The sequence below is a fragment of the Scardinius erythrophthalmus genome, assembly GCF_964197995.2.
Source record: "Scardinius erythrophthalmus genome assembly, chromosome: 11".
Classification (NCBI taxonomy): Eukaryota; Metazoa; Chordata; class Actinopteri; order Cypriniformes; family Leuciscidae; genus Scardinius; species Scardinius erythrophthalmus.
In genome coordinates this window covers 42,293,601-42,309,979 of record NC_138231.1, presented here as the reverse complement: position 1 = coordinate 42,309,979, position 16,379 = coordinate 42,293,601, and the positions used below count along the sequence as shown (strand labels likewise).

The 16,379-nt window shown below is 36.6% G+C and overlaps 1 protein-coding gene across 2 annotated transcripts in view; it reads left to right on the top strand.

Annotated features, from left to right (window-relative positions):
• rngtt (RNA guanylyltransferase and 5'-phosphatase) overlaps positions 1 to 16,379 on the top strand; it is a 118,061-nt gene that overhangs the window by 48,751 nt on the left and 52,931 nt on the right. For both annotated transcript variants that reach the window (XR_014031089.1, XM_081378856.1), the window contains exon 11: positions 7,886 to 8,050. Coding sequence is in view for 1 of the 2 variants with exons in the window: in XM_081378856.1 (XP_081234982.1) it covers positions 7,886 to 8,050 (165 nt within the window). In the remaining variant the exon portion in view is untranslated. The remainder of the gene's footprint in view (positions 1 to 7,885; positions 8,051 to 16,379) is intronic.

Here is a 16,379-nt window from a genome sequence, read left to right as displayed (position 1 = left end):
TGACACTAAAGCTCTGTAAACTTGATTTTTTTCACACACTAATTTTCATTTTTGGTACATTATACACAATACAGATCACTATCCACGATACATATTGATGCATTTTTGTATTTCGATATATTGTGACACGATATATTGTTACACCCCTAAAATCTGATCTAAATTATTGACTGTCCACATTGTGTATCGCAACTGTTCAGATCCGATTTGTGTGTCCCGACTCGAGGCGCTCTTTCATTTTCTGAAATATCTGCACTGGTTTTTATGGTAATGATGAAAGTCACACAAAACACACTAAATCCGATCAGAGCAGTCAGACTGAAATTGATTTCCAGAAATACAATTTGAATAGGATTTCAAACCACATATGAATGTAGCTCGAAAAGGGTTTGTAAATATCGCATTCGTAAGAATTTTTGCTGTTCACACTTTTTCAATTAGATTTGCACGAAAATCAGATTTGGACTGATAGACTGAACATGGTAGGTTTACAGGACAGGATTGAAAACCACAGGATTATTTAAATGTACTTTTAATTCACTTACTGCCATGTGAAGCTTTATTATTACTTAAGAGTCAGTGATTTCAACAAACCACTAACCTTATGTATTAAGCGTAAGGTAACTTGTCTCACATCATTCATTAAAAATAGTAAAGTGCACTAGTGTAGGGTAGGAGGAGGGTGAGTTCTTAATGCATAAATTAGTGTCATTTTGAACAATTATGCCAAAACATTGGAACATATTATAAAGGGTTTGACCATGTTTATGTGGGTTGGGTGTAACGACAAATGCAAATACTTTATTGAAGGAAGCAGCAGCTTTATGTTTGGAGCAGGACCAGTGTTAACGTTCACAGATTTGTTTTTCTAGTCATAGGTTGTTGTTTTTTATATATATATAAAGGTCCACATTTTCTTGTCAGCATTTTGTCAAGTCATAATCATTTTAGACAATTTTACTCAATTCTGCCAAATTTTTAAGAAAGTAATATTTTAGTCAGCAAAAATATTAAACTGTAATAGAAATACTGTAACAAAAAAATAGTGGCTATATACACTTCTATTCAAGGTTTGGGGTCAGTAATATTTTTTTTTAATGAAATAATAATAATAGTATTCAGGAAGGACATCATTTTGACCAAAAGTGACCATAAATACTTTTACAATGTTACAAAAAAAAATCTGTTTCAAATAAATGTTGTTCTTTTAAATATTATTTTCATCAGATAATCATGGTTTCAACAAAAATATGAAGCAGCACAACTGTTTTCAACATTGATAATAATCAGAAATGTTTCTTGATGTTTCAAATCATCATATATGATTTGTGAAGGATCATGTGACACTGAAGACTGGAGTAATGATGCTGAATATTCAGCTTTGATCACAGGAATATATGACTTTCAAAAATCTATTACAATTCAAAACAGTTATTTTATATTATTAAAATTTTTCACAGAGTTTTTACTGTTTTTTTTTTATCTAATAAATGGAACCTGGGAAGAGACTATTTTCAAAACCATTAAAAAAAATCATACAGACCTCAAACTTTGGAACGATAGTGAATGTCATTTAAAGATAATGTATATATTTTTCAAAAACAGCTTTGCCATAGCTTATAAGTGCTTTTTTATACAGTGCTTTATTTGTTGCCTCAAGCACGCCTGTAGAGCTGTGTCTGCGGACGTGAATCTCACATTCAATTGTGCGTTTGTTGAGAGATTTGTGCTGTAACTTTTCCAAGTGATTAGATTTATTTTTCTCCTGCCAGATTGTAACATGGGGGGATAAAAACCTAGACTTCAGACTGAAGGAGTTGCTTCAGCCATATCCAGAAAGCAGAACATCATAAAGAGCTAGTGCAGAAAACATCCAACAACACCTCAGTAACCATGCAGAAATGCCCTAGTCGTGTCATTGAAAAGCACCACTGTCAAAGTCCCCCTGTGGTCAATAATTGTATCCCTTAAAACTCATCTTTGATCACCAAAATGACATATTTAAAAGTTCTTTCCTTGAAAAAAAAATTATGCATGCCTTAAAAGCTTGAATGTAACTCGACACCCTTGCCTCATTTAGTATTCGCGGTTATATGAATATGAAAAAAAAAATGAATTTATGAAAAAAAAATTATGAAGAAATGAGCCCCGCCTCCACTCACTCACTCAGCTCAGAGATCCACTGGTTGACGATCACACGTTGATCTGATTGGTTACAAGGTAGTTTGTGATGTCAGAAACACCAGCGATTTCAAAGCGTGTGTTTGAGACTGTCTTTGGTTCTCTGCAGTTTTAAGGAGAAAATACTCAGCAATGGTGAATTTACTTATGAATTTGCACATGGTTTGTATTAAAGCACTTTAAAACACCACATATAAACAACACTAAAAGCTTGATTTTCACCACAGGGGGACTTTAAGACAGCAGTTGTTAACATCTACTGTTAATTCTCCTTGTTTGAGAAATAAAATGTTTTCTCTTGTCGGTTGTATGTGTTATGATTGGATTTAACCAAATGCTCAGTATGGCACTTCAGAGCTCTGGCCAGACGCCCAACAGACCAAACCACCGCGAGTCCTCAGTCATTCTCTCAGATCTGGCAGATCCGCCGTATGGCCATTCCTGTTACACGTCCTTTGAATATTTGCTCAGAAACACATTTAGCACACTGAACGACATATACACCAGAATAGTTGATTTGTCCACACTCACAGGATACAGGTCTGTGTGTTTCCTTTGGAGATGAGAGAGTGACAGTCTGCTGCAGATTCTGGCCTTGTGGAGCTCAAGGCTTGTTGTTTCTGCCACAGAGTCATGGTTCACGGAGATGAACATGACGTTTCTGTTATTTCTGACATTTAGCAGATCTCTGGTAAGAGTCCGTCCCATCCCTGTAGGTGAACTTTAACCTCAGTTTGACACATCTGGCATATAGTGTCATGACCTATTAAATGAGCATCTTTATGTAACCAATGCACCTGTCATTCTTTCTTCTGCTGACATTAAGCCAATTCCCAATCTGAGCCCATTCCCAATCTGAGCCCATTCCCAATCTGAGCCCATTCCCAATCTGAGCCCATTCCCAATCTGAGCCAATTCCCAATCTGAGCCCATTCCCAATCTGAGCCAATTCCCAATCTGAGCCAATTCCCAATCTGAGCCCATTCCCAATCTGAGCCCATTCCCAATCTGAGCCAATTCCCAATCTGAGCCCATTCCCAATCTGAGCCAATTCCCAATCTGAGCCCATTCCCAATCTGAGCCAATTCCCAATCTGAGCCCATTCCCAATCTGAGCCAATTCCCAATCTGAGCCCATTCCCAATCTGAGCCAATTCCACAAATTTCCATTGGGGCAGAAAATCGACTCCAAGTTTTCGTAACAATGTATTTTTTTTAAATGTTCTCAAAAAGCATGTTATTCGTAAACAAATACTGCAGTGTGACATTTGTTTGTCACAAAATCATTTACATTGTCATTGGAAACAGAGGAAATGGGAATGGAAGTGCTAGTTGTCTTTAATGTTGACATTTCTGCTTATCTAATATGATTCACCTTTGAATCTTATTGGGTTAAATTGCTTTTTCTCATAATGTTTCCATTATTCTGCCAGGCTCTGGATTTATAGAAGCTTTGGTATATTTGTTGATGTGGAATGTGTACGTCTGGAGAGTCTCGAATATAGACGAGCGTTTTATTCCTCAGTTTGAGTCTGAGAGTTGCCGCAGAGAGTCAGGCTGCGGTGCGTCTGCTCCTGTGATAGGGAACTGGGAAATTGGAAAATTGCAAATAAGATGTAAAATTTATGGTGGCTGGTTTTGGAAGATATCTGCTGCTAAATTATATCTCGCTCTTTGGCGTCTCTCCGTCTACTCTCATCTCTTCCCCAAAAACCTACCTTTTATGTTTATATCTGTGGACACCTATTACAAGGGAAACATTTACAGATTGAGGAGAAATCACTTTGGTAACACTTTCTATGAAGACCATACTTATAATGAATTATAGCTCCATTTACACTTATTTATAAAGACTCATTAAGACCTATACTGCATTATAAGAACAGTTATAGTTACATTTATATTATTTTTAGAATTACTTATAAGTCATTAATTTGGTTTTTCAATGTGCATGTTCATAATCCATACACTGATTTATAAGTATGAATTAGTCGGTCGTATGATTCCATGAATTTAATTATAAAATGCAATCTGCATTGCTTTTCTATTATAGTTACAATTACTTTTTAGTCATTCAGATTTATATCTGTCAAATAAGTGACAGAGTGAATATATATTGTTATTATTAGCTGTGTTGTGTTCTTATACATACTTATTGTGAATGATAAATTACCTCTAATGCAAACTTTAGCCATTAGATACATAATTGATTACTAATTTGTACAGCAAACAAGTGTCTCTGGAACTATTTTATAACTGATCATTTATAAGTCAGTGTATAGTGGATTATGAGCATGCACACTAAAAAAGCAAATGCATAACTATAGGCTACCTGTTCTTATAATGCAGTGTAGGTCTTGATGAGTCTTTATAAATATATTTATAGAATAGTAATACTTATAAATAAGTATAAATGGGACTAAAATTCATCATAAGCATGGGCTTCATAGAAAGTGTTATCATCACTTGGTGCATCATAAAACATGCAGGATTTGCATGGATCATTTGCAGGATATACAGAGTTAAATACAGAGTTAAATGAGTCACTTGTTCCATTACAAAGTGACCCGAGAGAAGCTTCCTAAAGAGATAAGAGTGTTGTCCGTGTGTAATACACGAGTCTACACCAGGATGAATGGGTTCAGGGTCGGGAACTGGTCAGATGTTCTGTTCCACTGGACGTGTCTTCTATAGATCGCTTCAAATCCATTTGATTAACCGAATCTCAGCCTTTTTTGCGGCATTAAGTGATGAGGTGAAGCTTTGGTTTAGTCGCGGTGACGTGAATGGGATCCCATCGGAGCGCTGCGATGTGTCCGAGACCGGAGAGCGTTATGTGGAGATGTTTCCATGGAGACGGCTGGCTCATTCGTGATGGGAAGAGAGAGAGCTGGATTATATCCAGAGCTCCTGATGCACGGATACACACGGCGTCTGTTCCTTCAACACGTTCCCTGATCGCACTTGAAAGGAACATATCAAGATAAATCCAATTTCCCCTGATCTTTTCAAATACAAGGTTTTTGAGCACTGTAGACATGACGTTTAAGCTCCCCGGTTCACCCAGAGACCTACACACTAAAGACAGTTTGACATTTTAAGTTTGATGTTAAGAAATGGGGGAAAATCCGTTATGAGGGTTTGTACAGTGACAGGTCATTTTGAAACCAAGTGGGAATACAGCAAATTGTGATCCCAAACTGTGAAATTGTCATTGGTCATCTAATGCCTATATCAAAGTTTGCGACTTTTGAAATCAATGGATTTGCAGGTTTGTCACTCAGTGTCCTCTTAGAAGAGACATCTTTGCCATTTGTTTGTCCACGCTGACAGCGAAAATGCCATGTGAAGTGTTTGTGTTTCCATTCAAAGTTACGAATGTAAAATTGGACTATTGCATAAAACATTTGCAAATAAAGGACAGTTTCCATCCCATGTGTTCAAGAGAACAAAATCGTCACTTCCTGGGAAATTGGCACAAAATATCTGTAATAAAAATGGAAGTTGCCGCATTTGGGGAAGAAACTGTGGCTTTTTTTTCTTTTCAAATGAATTGTATCCCAGAGCTTCAGACTAATAAACGCCGTCATGTTCTCTTGCGTTCGGATGTTTGGGAACACAATCGTGTGAGACGTTTCTGGGAGGAATTAAACCAAATCATTCTGATCACAGACTGTGACTCCGGCGTTTCAGAGCCACTAAACCAACATTTGAAACGCTTATCATGCTTATCTTATCAGATACAAAAATGATCCACCTAATTTTTTATGCACATTTGGAATTGGTGTTTCCATCCATTTTTATTTTTATTTATTTATAATGTGATATACCACATTGCACATAAAAACATTGGTGGATGTAAACATAGCTTGTGTCTGGGGCTGGATTCACTGAAAATCTTGTTAAGAAGTTAAGAAATTTCTAAAATGTATTTTTAAGGTTCCCTGAAGTCAATAATTGTATCCCATAAAACTCATGTTTTATCACCAGAATTACATATTTAAACTCTTTTTTTTTTCTTTTTTTTTTCAGTGAAAAAAATTTCTTCACACTGTAAAAAAATTTAAGCTTGAAAAAAAAAAAAAAAAAATCTTAGTCCTAATTTCCCCTAACTTTTTCTTTTTGACTCAACTTTTGTAAATAACAGTTATACGAACTGAAAATAAGTTGTCTGTGATACAAAAAAAACGTTTAGTTGAGTCAACTTGACATTATTTGTTTTCTGGAGAGGTGCAACTATTCTGTAACAAATCTTTTGTAGTTAAGTCGATTCAACATTTTTTGTCAGCAATTAAAATGTTATGTTTTCATTACTTGGCCCGCCCGACCCGCGGATTATGAGCTGCCATCAGATTAATAAATCATAATAAGTGCGCACACCATTTGCCCCTCAGCTTTCTGACGAGAGTTGGTTGCCTCTCTAGTTTTCCTGAGCACATACTCTCCTGTGTGCTGAGCGCTGCTCAAAATTATACTGTAACAATTAAAACATTAAAAACAAGACTTTTTTTAGAGTTGTTTCTGAATTTCGAGTTCAGCAACAAGTCACATCACGCATGATCATCGTTCACATTATCGTTCATTGGTGAATCAGACAGGAAAAGAAAGTTCAACACTCTTAATTGAGCAATAAAAACAAAACAAAAAATGAAACACACATGTGATGTTTATTTAAAGTTACTTTTGCTTATTAGTCTGGTTGAACAGGATCATCGAAGGTCAGCAGCAAAGACTTAATAAAGTGATATTAAATACATAAAGTATATTTGTATTCTTTAAGATATTAATTGCTGCAGGTTTGCATAATATTCTGAGTTTGCATGTGAGGGATGCTGAAGTGAGATTAGTCTATATCTACAATACCATCATGTTCACTCAGCGCACACAACACCTCTGCACTTACTCACGATTTCTCTCAGCATGGGGACAGGAGAGCTGTTAGTCATTACATGGGAAAACATATTTAAAAAGTAACATGTTGTACATTGCATTACTTTACTAGTTACTTGGGAAAAGTAATCTGATTACGTAACTCACGTTACTTGTAATGTGTTACCCAACACTGGTCAGATTACTCATGCTTCTCCCTTGTTATAGTGAATCATTTTATTCATAAGAATTGTTTGTGAATCCATGTCCTGTCACTTGTTATTTTCCTTGGTCGTGGCTAGTTAAGACGTGACAGTTGTCTCATGCCTGTTTAGTACATGATGTAAGCTGCAAAAACATCTCGTCCTGAAATTTGTCATCGTAACCACATGTACACAGGACTCATTCAGTATTAAGCAACATAGGCCACACTGTAATGAACTACACACAGAGGTTAGCTAATTATAATCCAGGTGTCATGTACATCTCAAAGGTGCAGGACAGAAACACAAAACAGTGTAAGAAGGTTGTGAAAACTTAAGTGCGAGAAACCTTGACTAACACAACTGTAGAATCAGATACCTTTCAAAAGTAGTCGTCAAATATATAGATGAGTAATAGTGTTATTCAAGCACAAGGCTGAATAACTGACACGTTGACGTAAAATCGGGGTTACAGGGTTACATCTTGTTATCTTCTGGCATTGCAAATTACAACTGGAAAAGCCAAACTGGATTAATCATCTTATTAATTGATTTATTTTAAGTGTGGAGCTAGTCATGTGGAATCTGTTGAGTCTGCTTGTGTGAGCTGTGACTGTGTGATGTGTTTTTCAGGGTCAGCCTGTGGGTCAGTGTGACTTTAACAGACGTCTGCTGTGCATCGAGAAGGAGATCATCTCCCCACGGTTCGAGAAAATGAAGCTGGGACAGATTGATAAAGCCAGCGAGCCCTTCAGCGTCAGGAATAAGCCTTTCTTCGACATCCACGCTGCACGCAAGGTATTCATGCCGAATAGGGTGGTCCTTATCAAGCCCAATTTGACTTTTTTGCAAAATGTTAGTGTCTTAACCTCTTAAACTGTTCCTTTTAACTTCAAAATTAGAAATATGCAAAAATGTTGACAAAAACAATATATTTAGAGGTAGCTCAATCATGTGGAAAATTGCCTATGTTGAGCTGTTCGGCGTTATTGTGATATGCAAGTAATATTAAAAGTTGCTGCAAATGAACTACATTTTATTAAAATCAGAGCAACACTGACATGACAACAATGACAGCAATCTCAAAAAAGCACAAAGTTTTCAACAATCCCTCATTTCTGATGCTCAGCAGCCAGCGTTGACTTTTTGCAGTCTGGAAAGATCCGTCGGTGATCTTCCAGCACATGAAGGAGAAACTGCAATTGTTCTTCAGAGTGTGTGAGATAGCCATTCTTGAATCAGAGCCACTCCTCTCTCGGCGTGATCATTGACTACTTTCATTGCATGTATGGTCGCCTGTGCCTCCTGATAATCTGCTTGATTCGGCCAAAGTTTTGGGTCAATTTCAAGGAACGTAATGTCATTTTTTAAACCAAAAAATGTGCTCTAAACCCAAACAATAACCAAGGTGATCATCAATAGAAATATTGATTCCACCAGGAAAGGTAAATCTGCTAAACCGGGTCATGGATGGATTAATTTGGATTTAGTTTCTACAATAAGTAAACTGAGATGTGTATCTAAAATACATATTTAGGAATATATGGTGCATTAGATGCTTTTATGGAGATTTTTTTGGAATTTTACTAGCCAGGTACAATACCAAATCAAATGATCTGTTTTTACGAAAATCATCAAAATCTCAGAAAGTTTAAAGCTATTGAGCTACCAGTAATTATTATGTTACTGCCATGAAAATTGGCATGCTGTATTTTCTTATATAAAGGAACAATTTGAAGGGCATGACAATTGGAGACTTTAAAAATAAGGACCACCCTAATGCCGAACCGTCTGTGCCGGCTGTGTGTAGTGAAAGGGCATGTGAAGACCACTTAAGAGTCCATGGTTGAAAACATATACTATAAGGTTATTCACATTAGTAACCTCTTTAAACTAGCATCCTGTCTGCACTTCTCATGCAGTTCTCCGTTGCTACAGTCGCTTTGTGAAACCGTGTTCTCTGTGAATCTGCTTTGAATCCATTTGTGAGGTAAAACACACTGTAGCCTTGCAGTGCAAAGGTAATGTTCAATGAAAGCGTCTCTCTGATGCTCTCTCAGAAGTTATCTGAAACTTTTGAAGGTCGCAGCTCAGAAAACACAGAATAATCAAATGAATAGCAGCACCTGTTACACCTGTCTGAAGCGCTTGTCTGGGTATTCCTCTGGTGTAATGGTTAGGTTCTTCTGGCAGGGCTGTGTCCGGTGTACTAAAGACGGTAGGGGTGTGAACCGACACTGGTCTCACGGTTCGGTTCGATTGCGGTTATCATGTCATTGATTCGGTTTAATTCGATATCGCAATGCACCGCATCCTCAATTTTCAATTTTATTTCAAAATTGATGTTTGCGCGCGCATGTGTGTGCGTGTGTTCCTGTTTGGGAAGTCGCAGTGACAGAAACAGTGACGTTCCAGTTCAAGTTTCAAGGGAGTAAAGCTTGTTTATGCCATTAAGAAAAGGAAAATCTGTCAAATAAATTTTGTTTTAAAGAAATGTTCATTTAAAAGCAGCGCTCATTAATCAGTGCATTATGTTACCATTAAAGATGAGCGCATCAACCGTCGCCGAATCCGCTGTTGAAGGTGATGATCATCCATTTGTGACCCTGGATCACAAAACCAGTCTCGAGTCGCACTGGTATATTTGTGGCAATAGCCAACAATACATTGTATGGGTCAAAATTATGGATTTTTCTTTTATGCCAAAAATCATTAGGATATAAAGTAAAGATCATGTTCCATGAAGATATTTTGTAAATTTCCTACCGTAAATATATAAAACATTTATTTTTGTGAGTGTTCGGGTGAGTGACGACAAATGGCGTCAGAAAAGCGTCAATACATTATAATCGTTTATGGTCTATTACTGAACCGATACCGAATCGTCCTCGTTCTGCATCGTAGAAACGATTAATTTCGACACCCCTAAAAGACGGTATTCTCTTCAAACGTTAGTCTGGCTGGGACATTCACCACACAGACAGCTCTCAAGTTGCAGACAATTGACAACAAATTGCAATATATTCTGTATTCTGCCCGTTTTAGTCCATTTAAACGTCCATCCTCGTTCTCGGACCGACAGCTCTTTGTCTGGTTCTGGATGTGGGCCTTGAGGAGACTAGTTCTGGTGATGGTCTTCAGGGGCTCTGTTATTGATCTGGGTCTGGTTTTGACTTCAACTTTAATTGACAACTCGGCTATTGAACATTTCCACCCTCATTGCCCAGGAGAAAAGATTCAGACATTTAACACACACATATGTCGGTCCCCTATACGAGAACTGGCTGATAAATGATCGATATTTATCAGAAAATAAATCCACAATATTGATGATAAACTTTTGAGACGTATTCGATGCAATATCTAGACGTTCAGGTGCATGTTCTGCGTGTCTCAGTTTGGTCGACTGCACCAAAAAACACACGTGACGCTTGTGTAGTTTCATATGAACACACTCTTTATCTGCAGAGCTACTTCACCAGCATTTCACCTTTCAGTTGATTGTCAGATACACACACAAACTCAAAGGTTGCTACAATTCAGTTTAATTTGAAAAAAAAAAAATGACAGAAATATATTGTTGTACAGTTAATTGTACTTCTCAAGTAAAAATAATAATTGCTTGTAAATGTCACAATTATATTCAAATAAACGCCACATAACACATTGAATTAAATGTTAAATTTTGAAGTAGAAAGACTGAAATTGGATTATCTTTTTCATTTACTACTTTGAAAAGTGCAGTATTCATGTTCTCTTGTGCAGCTTATTTGGCCAAATAAATGCAATTACATTTTAAAAGACTGATTGCATTGTTGAAGTTTTATGAATTCATTTCTTTAGACCCCATTTTCATCTGCAGAGGCACTTCACCCGCATTTCACCATTCAATTTGAGAAAAACTCTCAGATACACACAGAAACTCAAAGGTCTTCACTACAACTCAGTTTAATTTAAGAAGAAATGACAGACATATATTACTGCAGTAAATTGTTCTTCTCAAAGTAATAATAAAAATTGCTTGTAAATTTCAAATCAATTCAAATAAACGCCACATAACACATTGAATTAAATGTTCAATTTTAAAGTAGCAAGACCGAGTACTTTCTAATCTTACCAATAATCTTTTTCATTTACAACTTTGAAGAGTTTTTGCAGTGAACATGTTTTTGTTTATTCTGCTGAATAAATGCAATTACATTTTAAAAGACTGCTTGCATTGTTGAAGTTTTATGAATTCATTTCTTCTTTTTGATGATACATTTGTATTATATTATAAAGCACAGAATGCAGAAAAATAGAGTAATGTCAGATTTAAAAGGAAGCTTATTCTGTGGAGTTTGCGTGTAAACATGAGTTATGGTTATATTCATTCTCTTTTTTAAAATGTATTTATTGAACTTTTAAAAAGAAAACCCTGTTACATGACATTTACTTATAACATTAATAATGAAAAGTAAATAAATAATAAACATAAAAAAGTGAAAAAGAAAAGAAAAAATACACAAGGTTAAAATAAATACGCACTTCAGTAATTACACCACATACCAGTACATTATCTTCCTTCAAGCAAATATGTGTCAGTAAGTGTCCACTTATTGTCGAAAAAAACAATAATGCCTTTTTCCTGCTTTCTTACAAAGGCCTTACAGTTCAATATTAGGAACATCAGACAATTATCCGAGCGTTCCTGCTCATGTCTATGAGGGATAAGTGGATCATTTTCTGTGAAATTAACATGAGAAATTTCCTGCAAGAAGAGATTCTCACCCGATGATCGCAATAGCCGCTCTGTGGCCACATTTCATTCTCTGTTCATTGTTCATCATGAATACGTCTGGTTCCTCTGTGCCCGAACACTTGCTGGATGTGTGTGTGTGTCTCGGCTTTGTCTTGTTCGGGGTCTGATCTGAAGATGAAGTCTTTCGGGATGAAGTCATAATGACAGACTGTTGAGAAACTGAGAGAGTGTCATTGTTGGAGTCCACAGCCGTATGATGTGCGGATAAGAAATGGAAAACAGAGGAAGATTCCCATCAGTAATACTGCGGACTACACTCAGGATCAAAGAGCTTTTGTCCAGGAGGTCATCCGTTCATACACTCTCGATTCCCTCAGATACGAAGCCTCCATCATCCATGCCACTTCTTCCCCCCTCAGCAGAAATGTGCAGGACACGTTACATTCACTCTGCTGAAATCTAGGTCATAAATATAGCAGCTTGTGCATAACAATCCTCTGTGGTCAGTGTGATATGAATACATGATGAAGAAATGAAATGCTCACTGTTTTGAAAGCTTGAGAGGCGCAAATGCAAACATCTCTACGTTTAATTGTACGTTCAGTTGCAGATCCAAAACGACCTACATTTGGTTGCAAATTATTTGTGCATTAGTGAATTGATTTATGGTATTTCTCATCCATTTATACGATTATCTGACAAGCGCAAGTGCTTGCCATTGTGTGCTTTTGACATTTTTCCACCATTGTATATGTGGCATTAAAGCCCTGCCAGCACAAACAATGCTTTTTTCATAAAAATACAATTTATTGCGGCAAAACCCATCTGTGCGCTAGACACAAATATCCTGTCACTAATTGAGTTATAATTATTGCATATTTATGTGCATCCTGTCACCGTGAACTGGCCTATCAATCATCCTGTCAAGGTTAAAAATCTTTCCTGTCAACATCCTGACACTTCTCTCTCTCTCTGTCCTTCACCCAGTATTCCTCTTTAATTTCATTGATTTTCAGCCACTAGACAATGCTCTTCCTACCTCTGTTCTGACATTCTCTTAAGAGAAAAGGCATTTTTACTCTCAACCATTAAACTCATGTGGCATTTAAACACAATTAAAAACTGATGAAGCAATGTCAGAAAGGAGAGCGTTGCAGATCCGAGGAGATAAAGCTTAATTCTTTCACAGGAAATACACTTTTATTCATTTTGATTTAATGATTTAAAGATGCCCTCTATATGACGGGATGGATGGGGGGTTCAAACAAATCAAACGAAACGTGTAACATCAAATAATGAGATTTATTTCAAATTACATGTTTTTATAATAACACATATTCTAATTCACCGGTCTTTAAAACAGTTACATAAGGGAGTTTTTTTAGTTACACTTTATTTTAAGGTGTTATTGTTACAGTGTAATTCTATATTTAAGTACTGAGTAAATATTATTTTACAACATGTACTTAGGGTAGGGTTGAGGGTTAGTTGCATGTAATTATGCATAATTTACTGTTATTACTATGGTAAGTACATGTAACATATGTAACAAGGACACTGTAAAATAAAGTGTTACCGTTTTTTTTTTACTCTCTGTACTTCTTAACTAACTTACCTGTAGTTAACATCCAGCTTAATGTTGCTATATATTTATATCTTTAAAAATAATTACTATATTTATGGAGTAAAAAGTTGCCTCCTATAGTTTTAGTGGTCCATCAAACCCTTCAGCGCTCCTGCATTGATGTAGAATCCTTATATCAAGTCACACGATTGGCTTCTGCTGTTGTTAAACACATGATTGTCACAATTAAACACATAACAGCCCCACAAAAAAATAAAAATATACTGTTTGTATCAGGGGTGAGGCCAAAAATATTTAAGTGGGGTGGGCCTTCATAAAACAGGGTGGGCAAGGCGTAAAGGATGAAAACTGCAGTTTCAAGTTCAAAGTTTCCAAACAGCAACAACCTATAAATAAATTACAACGTAAAAAAGTCCACTTATTTCAACTTAAAAACGTAAGTTCGGTTGCTGCTTTAAATGAGGTATAATCAAATTGGCTGTAAAAGTCATTTCACTGATGTCAATTATATTAAAAGTTCAAAAATCTAGTTGAATCTTGTATAACTTAAATTTCAAATTTAAATGACTTAAATTATTTTAATGAGTTAAAGTAATGTAAAAACATAACTTAATGATCATATCATTTTTTACAGTGCATGACAAACACAATAAAATGGCTCTTCCTGTTTTATTTTTAAGTATGTCAGTATGAACATTATATGAATTATGTGTGTACTTACCTTTACATGTTCTCCTGCAATATTAGTCTGATCCGGCAGGACTTGCGGTTGAAAACAGTGATGATCTCATCATAATCAAGTGTCTCTGTCAAGAATCACTGGGATTCATTGCTAGACTGGGTTTCTTAGCAGTACAATTTGGATATCCAATTTAGGCTTTTTAAAATATCAGCTGATTGATATTGGCTTCACCATCTACAAATTCAACTCCACAAACGCGCAAATCTTACTATCACAAATTTTACAACAGTGCGTCGTAAAGACGGGACTAACAGAAACTGACGAATCATATTTAACAGTTCATATAAGACAAATGTATGATATGCACGTATAGGGAGAGGGAAAACTAGGAAATCGCCCGCAATTGACCATGGAATCTTGCATTTAATCATTCTTTTAACTAAATCAATAAAGTTATAGTGTGATAATAAGACATTTCACAATTATAGCTGCAATTCTGGTTTGTAGTTCTGAAGGGATGGTTGAAAGAAAGAACGAAACAACAAATGAACGAACAACGAAACAATATAACAAACAATAACGAAACAAAAATGAAACGAAATGACAAAAGAAACTAAATAACAAAAGAAAGAACAAACAAAATAATAAAAGAAAGAATTAAACAACAAAAGAACAAAAATGAAAGAACATGAAAAATAACACAAATGAAAACAATAAGCAATGAAACAATAAGAAAAAGAGAACAAAACAAAATAACAATAATAATGAAAAGGAAGAAAATAATGAACGAGACCAAAATGAACAAAAGGGAAATGAAAAAATTACAAAAAAGGAATAATTGTAATTATTTTAGTAAATAATAGTGGTCCTGAATCCACCACTAACACTTTGGCTGGACACATGTGAAATGGGACTGTTAAAATTAAATGCTACCCAAATCATATCGAAGGAACAAATGAAGAAAGAAAAATAGAAATAAAAAGGAAGAGAAGAAAGAAAGAGGAGTGTGTCTCAGACTCGTCCCACACGTTTGCAGCGCTCAAGGCCAACCTTTCATCTCACACGCCACTCGGAAACAGTTTAGCGGGAGTTAATGATCTCATTAAGTGCTGATGTCCTCATTAAACAGGGTGGGATGTGGAAACGGGCCTCTTACCTGAGCAGACTGTGTGAAGACTGCATGTAGAGGAGCTTTGAGGACGCGGTGTGTGAGGCATGACTGCAGGCTCACTGACTGACCAGAATCTCAATACGCCGTCCAAGCCTCTTTCAGCAGCAGAGCGGACGTGTCTCAGAGACATTAAAGGAGGAAATAAGGCAGCTAATGTGGAGTGGAGGGTCGTGCTTGATCTCTGTGTGCGGTGCTGAAATAACACAGTCCCTGTGGATTATGGGTAAGGTCGTGGAGAAACACAGATTATGGGTAATGAAAGAAGTCGAGGGTTTTTCTATTGAAGCAGTGTGATATCAGGGTGGGAGACCTTGTCTGAGTCGTGAAGCCAAGATGGACGACACAGATCCGCTTAAACTCAGACAGGCTCAAGGTCTTGAAACATTTATGAGAAAGGAATTCGTTTACGGCAGCCGCTCTATAGACAGGGTCACGCTAATGAAAACGCCAAATCCCAGAGCTCTGCCGCCTTCTCACACTGTTGTTTCTGTCGTTTCTCCACACTTCCCCTTTATAATGCATTGTTTACATATGATATTGGACGGCATTTCTCAAGGATGTTCTGCAAAGTCAATATGAAATCAAATTGGACTCTTGTTTACTTTATTATAGTGTTTCTGTTGTTACTGTTGATGCATCAGTGCAGATTAAACAATGCCCGTCTTTGTATCAGATCCCAATTGATTCCCAATGGATCAAATAGTCCTTGCCTACATTTTTCGTTGAATTTTTTTAGGAACATTTAAAGCAGGGTTTCTCAAGGGCCACTGTCCTGCACAGTTTAGCTCCAACCCTGATCAAACACACCTAGCTGTGAGTTTCTAGTGATCCTAAAGACATTGATTAGCTTGCTCAGGTGTGTTTGATCAGGGTTGGAGCTAAACTGTGCAGGACAGCGGCCCTCCAGGACCGAGTTTGAGAAACCCTGATTTAAAGGGTTCATTCACC